Genomic DNA, 19,931 nt, shown 5'->3' on the forward strand with positions numbered 1-19,931 from the left:
TTGTGTCATTTCGTCTTTATTAACGTACAAACTAAAATATTATGAATCCAGTAAAAAAACAAATAAAAAGGATTGACCATCTTAGGAGCCATTACCTTCGATTATAATTTATAAGTGTAAGGTTTTTTAATCCCGATGAAATCCCTGTACACTTATATATAATGAGTCTTTGTATCATACGATTGGAATATGTTATTTTAGAACAAAATGTCGAATAATACTTGGTCAAATCATAAAAACGCATTTATTAATCAAGTTTGAGCAATGAAAAAAATAACCGTTAGAATACCTCATTTATAGTATACACATATCTAACATACCAAGACTTTTACTAAGTGGCATGTAAAAGAAACTATTAGTTTTAGCAATAAAAGTGTTGTAAACAAATAGACAAGTTTCATTTGGTCATCGCACTGAAGTGCTCTATGTTAATATCTTAAGAAGTCGTTTAATTCGAGCATTTCGGGCTTCAGTTCCTTGATGTTTCATAGTTTCCATCGTATACTATGCAGGTAGTAAACCTTCTTCGGTTAAAATCTTTTTGACCTCTGGAAGTGACACGAGGTAATCACCATTTGCATTACATTTTATAATTTTTACTTTCGTAGGCTGGTCCACAACGACTAATTCCTTTATTCGGTTGACTATCTTCGCTGGAATTTCTCCTTCACTGTCGACGGAGCAGAAATCTGATGAATTACAAAAATATATAATTATTAGAAATTGAACGAAAGTGGTACGCAAATAATTTTGTTTATTACATTTTGAAATACGTATAGAGTGCTTTAATTATCGAATCATAATTTGATATAAATAGCTTTCTAAATTGACCACTTATTTTTGATTTTTCTAATGACGAGAAATGGATTAAGAAATCTGTAGTTAATTAACATAAACAATGTATTTACTTAAGGTAAAGTGAAACCCATCTTAAACTAACCAATTGGGAAAAGGTCATTTTTTTAAGTGGGTAAATACCTTTAAGCAGATGAAAAAAGTTCATTTTAAGAATTTTTTTCAAAAGGAGAAATTTGTCCGACACTTTTGAAACTTCAAATATCATTAATTATACTTATTATCTATTCCATATAATTTTTCTAGTGTACGCAATATTTAAAACTGGATGTATGGCATCACGTTAGGATCATCTTCTAAGATGATCTTGCGTAGCTGCCGAAGTATCTGGACGAATTAACATTTGGAATTACATGGAACGTTTTTTAGTCACCATCTCCTATATCATTTTCGTATTTCAATCCAAACTTTCGACCTGATCCTCAAAACATCTTTGTCACTGCAGCAACTTCCATTATCCTCGCGGAATCTTCATGATTTGTGTGCACTCTTCCTCTCGTTCTTCATACCACTTGCAATACTCTTGAATATTTTACTTATTTTTCCAGAACATACATTCTTGACAGTAATTTTCACTACTCAATCAATTACTTTGCCGGAATAGTAGCCTACGAACGTTATGACACCGTATAAAGATTTAACCCTTTGCGGACGAGACTTTTCCATTATAAAGGCTTTTGGGCTGCTATCTGCAGACACTCGTCCGCAAAGGGTTAAAACTACATTTCTTCCACCACGAGCTGCCGCCAAAGAGTTTCAAATTCGGAATCGACCTCTCATATTTCTTGTTGCCTCGATTTCAAAGAGTTGGATTAAAAAGGGAAGGTCTTCCCCCTCTGTGCGCTCGAATAAACTCGCGGTGCGCTCCAGAACCAAGCGGAGATGAGTTACGCTAACAGGCTATACTTTCGGAAAGTATTAGATCCCGACCTAACCATCGTTATTATAATATTAATTCTCAGATTAGTCTACATATCTAGAGCCTAAGCATATTTATAAGAAACGCGTTTAATATAAATATCAACTAGTACCCCGCCCTCACTTATCCTTATCCGTGTCCACAATGAGTCCTCGAACCGCTCTGAAACCTTCGACCGGATAATGTCCCAAAATCTCCCCAATTTCCAAGAAAACTAGAACACTCATGGATTTCCCAGAAAACTGATTATTCCTACCCTGCCATGCTCGACGAATCACCGAAGAGAATTCCCTCCCGAACCTATGATCCGACCAATGAGGTTCTAGACTCAATATGCGTACGTGACCTTAAGTTAGTAAAAGACTAGGGCTAAGCGTCTTTGGTCTGCGTCTTTTGGTCAGTCCGGGTCGGTCCGGGTCAATCCGGGTCAATCCGTATTCAAAGCATCGAGACTTTGTCTCTCGAATTTTGTCTCGCGTACTTGTACAAAAATCGAATCATCAACAATAAACCATTTTATTGTATTCAACTCGACCAAGTCTTTGGTTGGTTTCAACCATTTGGAGGCTAATCCCTTTTCAACGTCCCACGTAATTCGGTCCAGCCAACGATCTTAGCGAGCATCGCCCGATCCTCCTGAGCCAAGGCCCCTACGACTTAACAAAAGACTCTGAATTTCGCTTTAAAACTTCTGGGTCATATCCTCGAGATGTTACATGAACATTTTATGAAATAAAAAATTCTTCACTTTTTTAAGCCTGTAAAGATATTTCCCCCTTTAAGGCTATTCCAAAATTGAACTGAAATTTTTTAACATAAATTGTTAATACTGTTACGTAGGCATCTTTGTACCCCCGAATCTAGCAAAAATCGCAATCTGGTACCCGAAAGACAGCAATAGAAAGCCGAGAACAGTCGCGCAATTAGGAAAAGTACTTGCTGAAAGAATTTTAACACATTAAGGACCGCTCACGAGTTTTCTCGTGTTTCGCGCCCCATCTGTTACAGACCGCTCACGAGTTGCCCGTGCGGGGCGTGGTCCGCGCGGTCCTGGGCGTATGTCTTATAGATTTCTTAGCGGTCCTTAATGTGTTAAGTGCGCCTAGCGCGGCAAATTCATTGACAAAGCTGACGAAAAAAGATATCGATCAATCCAAGGCTACAATCCTGATGACTCCGCAGCGCATCGGAATACCTTTGCACCGCCGTCACTCAGACCATAGAGACCCCCCACCAATTAGAACATCCCGTCAATTGTCAATAAAACCGGCAACCAGGAAATCAGTACAGTTGTTGATTCTCAGTTGTTAATAAGTTCGAGATCGAAACTGTTACGTAGTCACTTCGATTCCCTCAAAACAGAGAGACGCATTAATCTAATTTAAGTCTCTGCGTAGACCGGAAGGAGAGTATTGAATTCAGCGTCATGATAAGAGTGAAAAACGGAAAAATAATAAGGAGACCACCATGAAGCGCCACGCGCCGGCCGTGCTGAAACATCAAGAAAAGACGCGAACTGCTGCTCCACCTGACAGAATGAATGCCATCATCACGCCCGGAAATACATGACGTTTAGAGAAAAGCATGAAAAGTGGCAGAAATACGAAAATTACATGGACTCTTTCCATGCAATAATTAAGTGCCATTTAAATACTCCAAACATATCGGATAACCTAGTTCGAACCGCCGTCCTTTTAACCGAAGAACTATTCCCGAGCAAATATTCCCCAAGAGAGAGGTGGTAGAAAATCGGAAATTTCATACATTCCTTTTGTGCAATAATGAAAACAAACAAGTCACTTTTCTTTTTATAAATAATATCCACCCAGACCAACAATGGAAGTAGGCTAGATTCGTTGTGCGGGAGCGTCTAGGGGAGCGCAGCCCCTCCCCCCCGCCCCTCCCGCAGCCACGCGTCTCCAGTCTTTCCAAGAAGTACTACGTATTTTTGCTTCAGTCCGTTGGAGGAGTTATTCTTATAGATAATAATAATTTGTTAACAAATTTACATTAGCAAAACACTTGACGGCTAAACAACCTGTCGACGAAATTTCCTGGTGGTGAAACGCGGAATCAAACTATACTTTTCCATACAAAATATCTCCTTTCGCGGACAGAAACAAAAATCTGTTATACTTCCCCTGGAAACATCCTAATGGAGCGCGCGGCTGGGGAGAAGGGTTACACCCTTCTCGACGTACCCACAAATCTAACCTAACCTACCCCCATGACTGGTCTGGGAGAATATTATTAATGAAAAATCGTGATTTGCTGCAGTTTATACATGGTTTCGCTGTGTCGGTCGCGAGGGGTAGCAGGGCCAGCTAGGAGATGAAGCAAAAATAGTCGATTGGTTCGTCTGTGGGCAATTAATTAGCAATTATTACCCTCGTGAAGAAATCATTTAATTCTTGCAATTTTTGTGCGACGATGGTGTGACGACGTCACAAGGGTTGGCATAATGTACCTTAAGGAGCTTAGGCATCGGAAAATATCGAATATTCGTCGTTTTTTTTTTTGTATCCTGTTACTACAATCTCTTCCAAACATTTTGGCGCAAAGAAAACTTAAATATTCGTAAAATTGAGCTCAAGAGAACAACAAAACTCCAATATTCCGCTAAACGGTTAACGGGTCACGTCCCTTGTTGGATGCAGACAAGAGATCGCAAGCATCGACAAAAAAAAACTAGGGTGGAAAAGAACCGACGTTTCGCGATTGCTGTCACAGAGAAATCTGAACTCGAGAAGTCCTTCCACAACGCCGGCAATTTTTAACGTACGTAAGTTGCAATTTTTCTGCCGTACTGTAGTACTGCGCCAAAACTTAAACGCGTTTTTCTCGAAACAGCATTTTGTACTAATTTTGACGCTATAACTCAAAAACGATTGATGATACCGCCTTGATTTCTTTTTTAAATGAACCTATCAACTTTCTCTACGAAATGCACCAACGTTTATGTAAAAAAAATCAATTTATTATTAGTGTTATAACAACAAATTTCATCCGTTTTCCGATATTGTACAAATTTGAACCGCCATCTTTTTAATTTTTGTTTTTTCAAAAATGTTAAGTTCAGTCTGCGGAAGAACATCTCTTGAAGAGAAAGGCGTTTGGATATTGCCGAAAACTTCAACCGGCCACTCGGAATCGTGACAATGAGGGAGCAGTCCATGAGACGCGTTGTCTTCTTCATCCGCCCATATCTCCCTTAAATATTAATATTTTTGAAACCACAACCACTGAATTTAATAGCCAAAACTCCGATAAAAACATTGCAAATAAGAAAATGTATATACGTTGTTTCGGTTCTTCACAAATGCCATGTGAATGTTATCCCATTTTCGGTCTATTGTCGCTACCTAGTCCCCTTAAGGGTTGTAAAAAAAATGTAAAATTTTGTTTTAAAAACAAAGTGTATCTTAAAATAATAAAAACACTGCTCAGGTGACACTATGTTATCAAATTGTAAGTCAAGCTAACACTGGTATGTACGGCGCAAAGTAGCGTTGTTACATCCCACGTAACCCACCCGATAGATTATCTCTAGCTTTAAGTACTAATGAGTTTTATTATCACTCGTTGGAGCTGAATCACGAGCGTCTCGCTTATTTAGGCTAAGATCTTATAAACTGTAAAGGGAAATCGGAAGACGGCGTACTGATATCAATTTAGACAGCATGACAAACCGATCGATTATCAAACTAAAGATATCGATGAAATCTCACTCCATCGATTAGGTCACTGAAAGGAAAGGCGAACCCCTTTAAAGGGCTCATGTCACAAGAGCGCGAATTCAGTTCAGTTTCAGTTCCAGTTCAGTTCAGACGAGTCCATGCGAATACGTCCGCAGCATCATCCAATTCCATTCTCAAAATCAAGTGTCGATTCAAAAGAGAGCAGTCTCTTCTATTGGTGGATTATATTAAATCCAGGTATGCCTACATCTTTTTTCCCTAATTAAGCTTATATACTTGTAATTTAATTAACTTTACACGATTTTTTTTTCCTTAATAACACTAATATCTTTCTTCTAAACCTTATCCATTATATCGTTGTTGTTTTATTCTATTCATAATAAATGCTTTATTAAGGAATTCAAACCGCTTATTATTTTCTTTTTCCACATTAGTGGTCCAATTTCTCTTAATTCGTTTGGCCTACATCGAATTGGCCTACTCGGAATCCAATCGTCAGTCGGTCATATAGTTCGACTGGCAGCTTCTCAACTTGCCAATCCTAACCCAGAACCCCAAGTAAAATTAGTTCAAATAGATTAGACGAGCTGGTCTCAGGACCATCTGACGGTATCCTGAATCTTAACTTCCCTTTGTTTTCCATATTCCTATAATCTCTTCAATCTTTTCCGCCTTTTTACCATCAAGAAGGACGGGACGTAACAGCGTACTCTGATGAGAAAATACAAATGTGCCTTTTTTATTTGTTTGGCATATAAGGGGGATAATAATTTAGTACCCAGCATATTTCTACAACACTCAAGAAACACGAAATAAATGCATGAGAAAAGAGTATTTTTGGTTCTTCTACCACTTCTGTATCGAAGTCAATGTGCTGGGGGTTAGTTTCCAGTTGAAAGGAGTGGCAGTATGCACTTACATAGTGAGTTAGTTGAGGGGTATTCCTGGAGCACTTAAAGAACATCTGATTATCGCACGAAATAAGTGAATGAAATTTCTAACTTTCTACTACTTCTCTTTTGGATCATATTTATTCGGGGATAGTTTTTGAGTGACAGGGATGGCATTTCGGACTTACAAGGAAACATTCCCAAGTGTCCGCCCCCGATCTTATCGATTTTCATATATGTTGAAGAACACAAAAATCTAAGAGACACGTGTTTTTTTATATCTGCAATGGTCCACATTTAAGGAGTGAAACAACCCCCCAAAGTTTGGGAAAAATTCGATTTTTATAACAATTTTCGTAAAAGAAATGAAGGGATTTCAACGAAACTTGGTATAAACGTATTCCGTATAAGGACAGTGAAAACACAATATTGTCCAGCAATGCTACACCCTCCCAAGGAGGTGAACTACCCTTCAAGCGACATTTTTTTTGTAATATCTGTTAAACAAGCATTTCTACTTAAGTCCCACTTACGCGATGTGATTACTCACAAAAAATGAAGAAATACGTGTTTTTTGCTTGTTTCCAATAAACATTTACACATCGGTTGTAAACAATGAATGTAGGGGGTATACGGGTATATTTCGACTAGCTATATTGGATTATATCGTGACCAATTCATTGTATATAAATCTTGTCAACGTGCTAATTCCTCAAAATGTCGTTGGTTTTCATAATATGCAATTATTTACGAATATCGCTAACTTTATTATCGTAAAAACGGTAAAAATCCAATTTTACCGTTTCACCAAGGAGATTGTATTACTAGTTGGAAACGGGTGATGACTGCGTCATCGGATATGTTGCGAAACTATTTTAGTCTCTTAAACTTTTTTTCAAATTTATTTATAAATAATTGCATGCCATGAAAACCAAGGACATTTTGAGGAATAAGCACGTTCACAAGATTTATGTACAATGAATTGGTCACGATATAATCCAATATAGCTAGTCGAAATATACCCGTATACCCCCTACATTCATTGTTTACAACCGATGTGTAAATGTTTATTGGAAACAAGCAAAAAACACGTATTTCTTCATTTTTTGTGAGTAATCACATCGCGTAAGTGGGACTTAAGTAGAAATGCTTGTTTAACAGATATTACAAAAAAATGTCGCTTGAAGGGTAGTTCACCTCCTTGGGGGGGTGTAGCATTGCTGGACAATATTGTGTTTTCACCGTCCTTATACAGAATACGTTTATACCAAGTTTCGTCGAAATCCCTCGACTGCTTCTACGAAAATTGTTATAAAAATCGAATTTTCGCCAAACTTTGGGGGGTTGTTTCACCCCTTAAATGTAGACCATTGCAAATATAAAAAAAACACGTGTCTCTTAGATTTTTCTGTTCTTCAACATATATGGAAATCAATAAGATCGGGGGCGGACACTTGGGAATGTTTCCTTGTTAGTTGTAGGATATATCTGGAGCACTTAATGGCATTTAATTGTTGCACGGAAAGTGCGTGCATTTTGGTTTCGGAGTAAGGGGTGGAGCACCTGATAAGCACCTAATTGTCCAACAGGATTCAAGCCGTTTTCATGTGATGGTGCCTACTGTAGACACTTCTAAAAATCGGCTGTGGTGCCTGTGACAGGCTCACAATTCCGAGGCAGTAATACACCGATAAACGAAATATCATCACAAACACGAGTCTTTAAATCTATATTCAACAACGAGAAACAAGCAAACAAACAACGACCGTTGGCTAAAACCTTATGTGGCGGTCACTCAGGAGGGTGTCCTTGGCAATGATATATAAAGGTCAAAGTCATCGGAGTTGGGTCCCGTAAACCCGTTTTACCAAAAATAAATAGGGCTGATTAAGAATTACTCGTTTTTAAAATTTTCTAAACAATGAATTATTTATGTCAAAAACTGCAATTTTATCAAATTTGATTTGATCCAGAGACTTGAACGTTTATCTCTTGTTAAATATTCGATCACGCATCTAGTACAAAGACGTTGAAAAATTGGGCAAAACAACGTTGCTAGTATTACCATCTGCCGGATTCATCTGAATCGATTAAGATTTGCGTATTTTACGCAAGTAACGCAAAAATCATTCACGACATTCTAGGTGGCCTTAGAGAACCCTTAAATTCCTCATTAACATCCGCACACCGAAAATAGCTCCTGTATAAAGGTGTGATAACTGTCTATCCTTTAAGTGACCAATTAGTCAAGCCATTCGCTTTGAATGCACGTTTATAAAACTCGCCAAGTCGAAGTACCACGATCTTGAAGAGTGGTGAACGCATTTACAGTAAAGCGACTAGTTTCTTATAATCTGTTAGATCCACTGATACTTACCGACAACTGTGCAGACGATGCCAAGGGCTGGTGGAGATAAGAAATCTTCTGAAAAGACTCTAATATCGGTATAATTTACTTCTTCGATATTTCCAAAATCCACAAATAAAATGGTACAGGTTTTTTTCGTCGAATTAGAACCTGATTGATCTATACATGCGGCGCGATACATGCAGCCCTCGTATGGAGCAATACAAAGCTCTCCGTTCCGTGGAATGTAATGTTCTTTTTGGTTTTTACAATACTCTTCCATCTGAAAAAATACATGATTCAAACGAATTGCATTTAAATACAACTGAAAGAAATTAAAATTCCAGCTATACGTAAATTTTATGATATGACAGACAGTTCTTAGCCTTTTCGCTACAACAGACCACTATAGTTGCCTGTCACGAAATGGCGTTCACATACGACGGGCGACTACAGTCTCTGGCTACGAATCTATCTTTAGATACGACGGGTAACTAACGTAGCCCTATATGTACCACACACACTGAAATAGTAAGTATGTAATTGTTGATATATCAATATTTCGTCCATAACATGTTTTCTCGTACCGCTATTATGCATTGCTTACAAATTTGATGACACCATATCGAAACGCCGGAGACTCAGTGCGCAATTGATACATGATTGACACGACGTTTCGTTCAGCGGTGGCGTTCTAGCGCAGAGGATTGACAACGAAATGAATCAATAATAGGAAAAGAAGTGTTTTGTATAAAAATATTAATAGTTGTAATTCTGCAAAAAAGGCAAAATGTGCTCAAAATTTTGATTTGGATTCCATTTTACATAAGTTAATACAATTTTAACACGTTCGCTAACAGCCGCCACATATGTGTGACACGGCGCTTTGTTATCCCTATGACCGTGGTAGCGAACGAGTTGATTCAATTGTATTTCAAATCCCCTTCTTACATTCATAACATCTCTTGATTCCAACATGTGTTAGAAGTACTGACTTTCAATAACATGATAAACAGCGCCATTTTTCAAATTTAGCACTGACAAGGAAACCCCTCGAGGTGTCCGTCTCCGATTTTCTTGAAATTTAAGTATGTTGTAGAGGATCGAAAAATAAGGAACACGTATTTTTTTTTATCGGCCCAATCCCCTATTTAAGGGGTGAAAACCGTCCCTAAAGTTTACCCCCAAAAACGGTTTTTTCTAAATATCTCGAGTTGTAATCGATGTTTTGAAATGAACCAAAGCACAAAATATTTCTCTCTAGTAGGCGAAACTACTGTCAGTAATTCGGACCTCGGGGGTAGCAACCCTTATATTTTATTTCAGAAAAACGATATTTCTTCAAACATTTTTGAATATAATATTTGCAATAAAATTAAATAAATTACGGAAAAATAATTTTNTTTCGTGATAAAATTTAGGTGATAGGTTTGCAATTATGAGTTACGATTCGGCTTAGACCGGTTTGTTGGTTCCGGGGACCCAAAAATCAACTGGCGCCCATTGCATAGTCGGAGAACGGGGAGGGAGGCGAGAGCGTGGATCGACGAAGGTGCGCGAGATTTTTCAGATGGAGGAAAAATCGCGTTACAGTACATACATTCGGCGCGCGGCGACGCGCGAACGCTAATTCTTCCAGACTCGCGGAAACGGGCGGGGTCCGAATTTAGGGGGCCCTGCTGCCATCCATCGGCGGCCGACCTAACTGGGTGGCCTAGTGACCCAGTTAGGCCAGACCAGATGGCAGGCCGGCCCACCGAAATGTTCCGGAGGATCCGCCAGAGGAACGAGAGCGTCCGACGGAAGTTTCCGGCGAGATCCTCATTGCCAGAGGGACCGCCACACCGGTGACAGCACGTGCCCGTTTCCCGCCAGCGGCAGCGCCGTCGTCCCGATCTCCTGAAGAGCGCTATGCCGTCCCGTCCCGAAGGGCGCCGTACTGGTCCCGTCTTGCAGGGTGCCGATTAAGGAGAGCAGCGCTGCCGCCCGCCGAAGCACCCATCTTACCGGTGAGTCCGAGCATGCCCAGGGGGCCTCTGTACCGCAAGTGTGCCGTCCGTTCCGTGAGCCTGAGTCCTGGGCCGCCCTGGGCCGCATACCGCGTTCCGCTGCGATCATTCCGTTTCCGTCGGGGTTGCGCCCCGCATAGGCCTTCGCGCCGGGCGCCCTTTTTCCGTCGGGGCCTTTGTACCGAGCCCGCACTCGTCCTCCCCCCCGCCCTTAGCGAAGGGCGGTGCCGTTTCCCGTCGGGTTGCGTCCGCGTTTCCAGTATAGTCGTGTCTGGAGAAGATTCTCGCGCGCCCTTTGTGTCTCGTGCCCCTCAGGCTTCCCGTCGGTGGTGTCCGGGGAAATTCCGTGGTCCCGTGCGCGTGGGACGGGGCGTGCGAGAAGTGAAGGGTCATACCGTGGGCTGGCGCCACGTTCCTTACCGCTGCGCAGTACCGGGCGTCGGGCCCTTTCCGAGACCCAGAGGGGCGGATTTTAGGTTCTCCCGACCGGGCGTTGTGCCTTTGTGGGCCCCCATCCGGGGGGTTACCACCCTCGGCGCGTTCCCGTCAAATTGTACTTCCGCCGCCTCCCTGTCCCGTTCGATAGGGCTCCCCGTTCCCTTTTTGTCGGAGATGTCCCGCGGCGCACCTGTAGTCCAGGGACGCTGTAGCAAATAAAAGGCGCCTGGCGAGGGAAGTTTTTTCGCACTACCGGTTGTCCCTTTCTTTCTCGACCTAGTAATATGTCCCGGTCCCGAATTGACTGTCTTCGCTCACCCGGGAACCGTTCCGCGCCCCCCGACTCTACCGTGCCGCGAAGGGCGTTAGGCCCTCGCGGGGCTGAGTGGCCGGTCGGCTACGCCCGAGTGGCCCCGTTCCAGGGGCCGGGTCTGCGTGCTTGGACGGCCGGGCCCGGAAGCCCGAGGCGCGCTCGCGCGCGCCTGGTGCCCTATAAATAAATCAGGCTCGACCCCTTTCTTGCCGAAAATCCCGGGCGTAGGACGGTTTGCCGATTGGGGATTAGAAATCCCGTCGCAGAATATAATTTTATGAAATAAATCATTATCATAATCAGTAACATAACCACAAATAGTTATGAAGTTTATCGTATTGTATCGTAATAATCTACACAATTTGTAATTACTTTTGTACGATTATTTTCAGAACGTTTTCGTAAATGGTTGAGGGATGTATTTTTTCCGAATGTTGGAGAAAAAAGTTTATTATTGCTAGATTCTTGGAGCGGACATTGCACAGAAGCAGTAAACAGAGAAACACCTGATAACAAAATTATAAAGCTTTTTAAAATCCCCAAAGGGACAACTGGAAAAATACAGCCACTAAATGTGTTTGGCTTCCGTATATGGAAGAATTTTATAAGACATTTTTCTGATAGTGTACTTTTGTTGGGCAAAGATAAACACTTGCACGGGAGAAACAATGTAATTAAATTACAATCTTTGACACATAATAAATTATCTTCTCCTCGATACGTCAATCTATTTAAATACTCTTGGTATGAAAGCGGTTATATAGATGATAAATCCGGATGATTTTGTAAATCCAATGGATTTCAGTTTCGGTGGCACTCGAGCTCATTGCGAGGTACCCGGATGTAAAAATACTGCTATTATAAGATGTGTATGGTGTCAGAAATCACTATGTTTACCGCACTTTTTTGAAGAATTCCATTACTGTTCTACTTACAATCCTTAAAAAATTAATCATGATAAGAAACAATCGGTTTATACATAAATAAAAGTGAATGATGCCTAATATTTCTCTTGCATTAATTAATTTAATAAATAGAAATTGTGATTCACTAATGCAGACTTTTATCCATAAAATATGTATTAATTTGTTTCACGTATCCTTTTCCTGATCACATCCATTTCATTCACCTACGTAAAATGCACTCGAATCTTAATTCAAGGTATTTATCTCTTTAAGAGATGTTTGGGCTGATGAAAAAAATGCCGATTCAGTTATAAACATAGTGTACATATTGTACACCTTAAAATATTTATTCAAATTGTACAAAACTATTCTGCACTTAAGGGGTTGTTTACCCCCGGTAACGCTGTTATTTGTGAAAATCCTGAAAGACGTCAACTTTATTTTTCAATTTTAAGCACGAAAATTATTTTTCCGTAATTTATTTAATTTTATTGCAAATATTATATTCAAAAATGTTTGAAGAAATATCGTTTTTCTGAAATAAAATATAAGGGTTGCTACCCCCGAGGTCCGAATTACTAACAGTAGTTTCGCCTACTAGAGAGAAATATTTTGTGCTTTGATTCATTTCAAAACATCGATTACAACTCGAGATATTTAGAAAAAACCGTTTTTGGGGGTAAACTTTAGGGACGGTTTTCACCCCTTAAATAGGGGATTGGGCCGATAAAAAAAAATACGTGTCCCTTATTTTTCGATCCTCTACAACATATTTAAATTTCAAGAAAATCGGTGACGGACACCTCGGGGGGTTTCCTTGTGAGCATTGTATGCAACACCTTTTGATTGTACATTAGCAGACACTAATACCTTCCCTTCAGGCACTGGCTGCTCTGCATTCGCAGGAAAGCCATTTATATATGCTGAAGTACACTTACAAAACTGTACACTTAATATTCATAGAAAATGTAGCGAAAAGAGCATTTAGAAATAGCCTTACCAATCTCGGCATAACACTGCATGTGTGGCCTAAAGCTTCTCTATCGTAAGGACACATTATGTATCTAAAACCATCAGAAACAGTATGCAGTACCAAAGTGGATACGATTTCACCTACTTGTCCCAAAGACATTATTTCCATGTCTTCTAACATATAACATTTCTTGTCTGGAAGAAAAACGATCATCATTAGTAGTCACTTTTTGGTACAAAAGATCAAAACAAAATTGAATACAAAGAAAAATAAAATAAAATTTGATTTAAAATGAATCAAGTATTTCTGGTCGTTTGATGTAATTCTGATACGAATGATGTCAAAAAGATATTATTTCTGGTAGTTGTATTAAATGTATTCACATTTAGGGTCCTTGTAGAGGCAGCCGAAAAATCGTACGCGATATCTTAACTACTTGCGTAAAATATACGAAGTGTAAGGTCAAGTGAAACCTGTTGAAAAATTTAATCGACGTCGGTAAAGAAGATCCTTCTAAATACCTACATTACCGATGTTCGTATTTATATCGACAGCTGTGTCGAATTATATTGGGTATTTCACTAAATGGCCTACTGCATATATCGTTTCTGTACAATAATTATAACGAAATCGAAGTGAAACTCCAGAAATCCTCTGGATTCATGGTTTTTGATGCCCCAAGAATTAGATAATTAATCTTTCAAGGAGTAAAAGAGGGTGGAATTTCGAACTAGAAGTTCCTTCTCCTTTTTCGGCTCAGAACATTTGTCATCAAGTCATCAGTAATTAAAGTTGACTAAAGTGATGACGCGTGACCGGAGTATGCAGGGTTGTTGGAGCCCCTCGCTCATGCCTTACGTTCCGTCAGAAAAAAATTCATTCTAATATGACAAATTATTTAATAAATGAATGAATAAATAAATAAATCAATAAGAATAAAAACAGATCATCAAAGAATTAGTTTAAAAATCATTATTTAACTACATAATAAATCAAAAAATTATTGACTGATCGAATAATTGTTTATAAATTAATGATTTGATTAATTTATAACTGTTTTTATTCCTATTTATTTATTTATTCATTCATTTATTACATCATTTGACATATCAAAATGAAATTTTTCCTACAGGAACGTAAAGCATGAGCAAGGTGTTTCACGGTGTGCCACGGCCTTGCGTACTCCGGTCGCCCACCGTCTCGTTGGTCAACTTTAATTGCTAATAACTCGATGAAAAATGTTCCGAGCCAAAAATGGATAAGGAACTCCTAATCCAAAATTCCACCCCCTTTCATCTCTTGAAAGGTTAATTATCTATTATGCGACACCCTGTATATAGCGGATTGCATTCTTTCTGTATCTTACTCAGAGTACCCGCCTGTCTACACGCGTCTCTTCCTCTCATATGTATTGCAAAATGCCATTGGCTAATACGTGCGACCTCTTTTCCCTCCACTCGTGATTTGTTAACCAACTTTTAAAGCATTAAACGCTCGAATAGGATCTGGGCTTCTACGGAACGTCCGAATTCTTTGGAAGCTGTCAACGGGGAGATTTCCTTCGCATAAAATTTGAGCAAATTTCCGTTACGAGCGCTAATGTCCGTCTTGACATGGCTTTGTGGTATAAAAAAACGTAGGGTCCGACCTGACAGAAACAGCTTGCTACAAGACGCAATACATAAGATGCAATAAACGCACCAGTACTTGTAAATGTGTCCTTTTGCTGTTTGGTACAATAGATATCTATTTTTTTAATTGAATTTCCTCGTAACGAAGTCTTTATTTCCTTACGCGAAATATCGAATTTTTGTTGAGATCTGACGCCCGATAACTGTAATGGTTGACGTTACTGCATAACATAATTATGTTGCAATGACTGCCGCGGAACGGCACAGCAATCGCGCTTATAGCGTCCCAAGTTTCTCCAGTGTTTGCCGTTACGGGGCAGCATGGTCAACTCCGAGAGGTTGTTCACTCAGGAAATCATGGATTTTAATGCTCGAAATCACGTGGAAATCAGCTGAAAATAGTAAGCAGAAATCACTAGAAATCGTTGGATATCACCGAAGCACTCTCACAATTTTAAGATTGAACGTCACTTGTTACCGAACCGCATTGTTGTTTATCATATGCAACCAAAGGCAATCGGTTCTCAAAGGAAATAGTTTTCACTGATTTTCGAGTGAATAGCCCCTCGCTCAACTGAGAGTTTGCCGCGTAGTACCATTCCTCCTTAAATGTGCCGAACTAGGATAAGGGCAACTTTATATTATAATATTAGTCGATCATTAAAGACATCTAAAAGGCACTACCATGATGAGTAATTATTTACTCAATTATTAAATCATTAATAATCGAAAGAAAAACCGTAAATCCGAAAACTTATTACCTTACCGAAAATTCATTCACAACTAGGATCTGCATTAAAATAATTCTAAAGTTGTAATATACTATTTACATAACCAAATTCCATACATAGCGTTAGAAGGCAACAATGATGGCAAAGCAACACCAGTCGGAGTGCACTCTACTGGTAGTTAAATCATATTAAACTTTACATATTTTATCCAATCGATGCAAGAGTCATTAAGCCCATAATAGCCACACGTCGGCCATATTTAATTGATGACGTCAGAGACAAAAAAATCGCATGAAATTCCCAACCGGTATTTTTCAAAACGAAGCTGCAGCTCTCATTTTTCACGCCTCAAGTTTGGGGCATCTACTCTCAGATGCCAGACTAGGAACCACAGTATGGCTACCAAATTAAATATTATATAAATAAAAACAGAAAAAGAAATATGAATCCATACTCTATTGAAAAAAGTGTTCTTAATTGAGTTTTCTCTTGAAATCTAGAAATTTTTTAAATAACGCGTTTATAATAGTGAAAATAACTTTAATCTGTCAAAGCCGAAATCGATTTAAGGCGATGTTGCCAGCGCTACGTAATCCATCATAGTTGGCACTATCGCGTAGAGCGATATCAATCGTTAGGATCTAGATTTGTTCCGTGGCCGAAACTCTCGATTGAGAGTCGGCAGAAAGAAAAAAGGAAAGAAAGAGAAGGACGGAGTGCAATTAAATACACAACCAAGGACAAATCTCAAGCCGATGCATTACAACGTTGCTAGCGCGATCCGTAGTTGTCATTTTGGCATAAAGCGATAATCGCTACAATTTGATTTTCTCATAGCCCAACACTTCTTGTTCGAGAGTCATTCAACAAAGAGAATCAGACATTCAAGTCTGCAGTTCGAATACCATTTCATGAGCTCACAATAACCAACGCAAACTAGTAAATGTTTATTTAAATAATAGGGACCTCTTATTACGTACTTATTACGCATTTGCGAAAAATAAATTATTACAAATTTAGTTGCACCAAAAAATGATCAATGATTTGGTCTACCGTGAACCACAATTTTCTTTTCCACAATTCCATTGACCCTAATTTCGAAAGGCCAGATGAGCGTCGCGTAGGTCCATGAGGTACATAACCTTCATGCTAGGTTCCGGGAAAAAGTAGTTTTGTTGGATAACGTATCTTTTTTTTAATTTCAACTCAATGCTTTTTTTTATATTTCGTATGTTTTATGATATAACTATGGTAAATTAAAAATAAATAGAAATAATAATAAATTAGTCGTATACGACAGGAATTAATTAAATTTTAAATTAATCAAATAATGAATTATCTGTGTTAAGAACTACAATTTCATACAATTTTATTTCATTCAGATTTGAGCGCCTGCCTCCACTCTTCTTAAACATTCTCTAACGCATGCCGAGTATGTGTTTAAATCCCGCACCCACAGTGAGAAGCAGTAAAACGCATTTTGGCAAAATTAGGCAAAACAACATCACTAGTATTACCATCTATAAGAATCGTTAACATCAATAAAGCTCCATGTATTTTACACACGTGGAGCAAAGATCATTTCCGACTTTCGGATTGTGACTACTAGGGCTTAAAGCCTTTGGATTTGCTGAGTTTCGATGAGTTAATTTATTGAAACCGAGTACTAGTTGTGATTTTCATACCTTCCTCTGTCCTCTTCTTCCAATTGGGTATCAACAACCGATTGATTTTCTCATTAATAGATTCCCCGGTAACAGGCAGTTTCAGTTCGACGCCTTGAACAGTTGGCAAACCTTCAAAATTGCAAATTAAGGCTGTCTCTTCAGCCACCAATTGTGTAAGGAATGTATTTGCCTCTTTCGTCATTGGAGCATCAACGAGGACATCTTTCAGTACAATTTTTGAAGTGCAACAATTGTACTACACAAATATTAATACGTTATAATTCCTACTCTATGATTCATATTATAATTATTTTGTTGCATTTAAATTTAAATCAATCACTTAATGAAATGAACAGTCCCAAAGCATGGCATATTAATACTTAAAAATGGGTTTCGCTTTAAATAAGTCCAATACATCAACCAAATTTGACTGGAAAAACAATTTTAGAAATTAGAATATGACATTGGTATCCGGTGATTCAAATATGCCATTCTTTGACAGGTCAATTGATCTCCGAGAATTGAGTTGAAAACGTTTCAAACACCTTATCCCGGATATTGTGCCAGTGCGCAATGTCATGTAACTATACAGAGTGCTTGTAATAAACTGAAAATCTTAACAATTTCAGTTTCGATAAATCGTTTGAAACCTTTCAAGTTGGTTCATCACAATGGACGAATTTCAAATCGATCTATTCGAAGATTTAAAAATTTTCCATTTGTCAAGAGCACTCTGAATTACGAAACGGCACTACTGACCGACTAAAGCATGTAATTGGATTCTTTCAAACTGCTACAACTCGAAAACTGCAATATCCATAACAAAATGTCGCATGCATTTTTTGTCTCCCGTTATCTCAATTTTATTTTTCTTGAATACTGATTTGTTGTATCGTTCGAAAGCAATTTACGACTTTTCGGCATGTAAATAGATAAATTAAAGAGGAAGTAATTCAGTTTCTTGCTATAATTCCTTTTGGTATCATGTTTCAAATTCTACATATGAAATGCCACAAACCTCTTTCAATGAATCAGGAAGTATCTTAAGTTTGTTCAAGGTGGTATAGTCAACATTTCCATAATCAACGTACGAAACACCGATTTTTTCACCTTGTACCTCAGTTACGATAGCACGATAGAAATTGTCATCTATATATTTTGCGATAACCATCTGCCCAACAACAGGAGGCGTAGACAATGGATGAGCTGAAAATAAAGGACATGTATCGTGATAACGACCTTAAAGCCATATTTCGATAGAACTCGTTGTACATAGTATCTTCAATATTAAAAACGATTCCTTATCGATTGTTTTATAAAGCGATTTACTTACCCGTCCTGCTTGCTTTTGCAACTTCATGTATGACTTTGTGGTAATACTTTAGATCGTCCAATTTAAGACTGCGCGCATACATGAGACTCTGACTACGATACGTAGTGAGACAAACCTGTTAAATAAATTAGTACCTAAATTATCGGTTTATTTAATCTTAAATAATTGGACAAAAAAAATCGTACCTCCGAGCCACTACTTAAAGAAGAGTAAGGTACACCCTTTTGTTCCGCCATGGGTTTCCAATATCTTAATACAGCTTTATAGCGTGCATCATCTGCAGTAGTAATCATTATTTTAACATTGACACCTGCATCTGTCTTATCACAGCTGATCACGGTGAATTCAGATTTGTCCCGTGGCTAAAACAAAAAAATATTATAAACATTAATAATGAATGCCTCCGCTCATTTTACATTTTATTCCTAATAACGGACTCGATAAAACAGAGCGTTAACAATTGAATTTGGAACTAAATACTCCATGACCAATTTCTGTAGTACAAAATATGTGCAATATTTCGCGTTAGAGGTTTACATTGGTTACTTTACCTTTAAAGTGTGTGCAGTATCTAATAATTCGCAAGTTACCCCAAAAGTGCAAATATTGGCAAATTTCTTATCAATCCGTCTAATATCGTCAACGACTTCTACTCGGCCCTCATCGATTGCCGCTAATCTCAATGGGGGTCCTAAGTTTACAACATATCCTCGAAGCCAATCTCCTGTTCCCCTTTCCCCACAAATCAAATCGCCCACTTTTGGACTGAAAGTGAACGAAACAGATGTGTTACATAATTTTGAACAAGTCGTAGATTCGACAGACTATAATTTACATGTCATACACGATATTCCGTCGATGTTATCAATTTAATATGATGAAATTCGTGCATTAAGGGGAAGTGGTGCCACTTGGCAAACTCCAAGTTGCCACGTAACGGCAAGCAGTGGAACAACTTATGACGTTGCAAACGTCATTGCTGTACCGTGCCGTGGCAGGTAAAGCCAAACGTTGTCTCAATAAATATGTCATACTTCACGAAAGGAAAGGAAGACTTCGTTTACACTAGAATAACCGGCGAATTTTTTTGGCTGTGGTGGGCCATCCGAAACTGGTCATTTACCCTGAGCTTGGTAGTTCTAGTGTTAATAAGAAATTCAGACCATTCAAAGTACACTCTGTACAAGCATTATTCGGTGCCAACTTTCCCCGCTTCTAGCTT

The 19,931-nt window shown here is 38.8% G+C and overlaps 1 protein-coding gene across 9 annotated transcripts in view; it reads right to left on the minus strand.

The window, feature by feature from the left end:
* Positions 1-19,931, minus strand: part of LOC105698585 (tudor domain-containing protein 1) — a 28,862-nt gene continuing 8,931 nt past the window's right edge. For 8 of the 9 annotated variants that reach the window (XM_012422961.1, XM_012422955.1, XM_023434077.1 and 5 more), the window contains exons 9-16: positions 19,261-19,474; positions 18,895-19,071; positions 18,710-18,824; positions 18,395-18,582; positions 17,395-17,632; positions 13,375-13,541; positions 8,740-8,992; positions 1-689 (exon numbers count right to left, since the gene is read on the minus strand). In XM_012422961.1, coding sequence (XP_012278384.1) covers positions 505-689; positions 8,740-8,992; positions 13,375-13,541; positions 17,395-17,632; positions 18,395-18,582; positions 18,710-18,824; positions 18,895-19,071; positions 19,261-19,474 — 1,537 coding nt within the window. In that variant the 3' untranslated portion in view covers positions 1-504. Of the gene's footprint in view, positions 690-8,739; positions 8,993-13,374; positions 13,542-17,098; positions 17,230-17,394; positions 17,633-18,394; positions 18,583-18,709; positions 18,825-18,894; positions 19,072-19,260; positions 19,475-19,931 lie in introns of those variants that run through there. The other variant, XM_012422963.2, reaches the window with a different exon arrangement.

This window comes from Orussus abietinus, unplaced genomic scaffold (genome assembly GCF_000612105.2).
Source record: "Orussus abietinus isolate OABI.00-Male unplaced genomic scaffold, Oabi_2.0 scaffold294, whole genome shotgun sequence".
In the NCBI taxonomy this organism is placed as follows: domain Eukaryota; kingdom Metazoa; phylum Arthropoda; class Insecta; order Hymenoptera; family Orussidae; genus Orussus; species Orussus abietinus.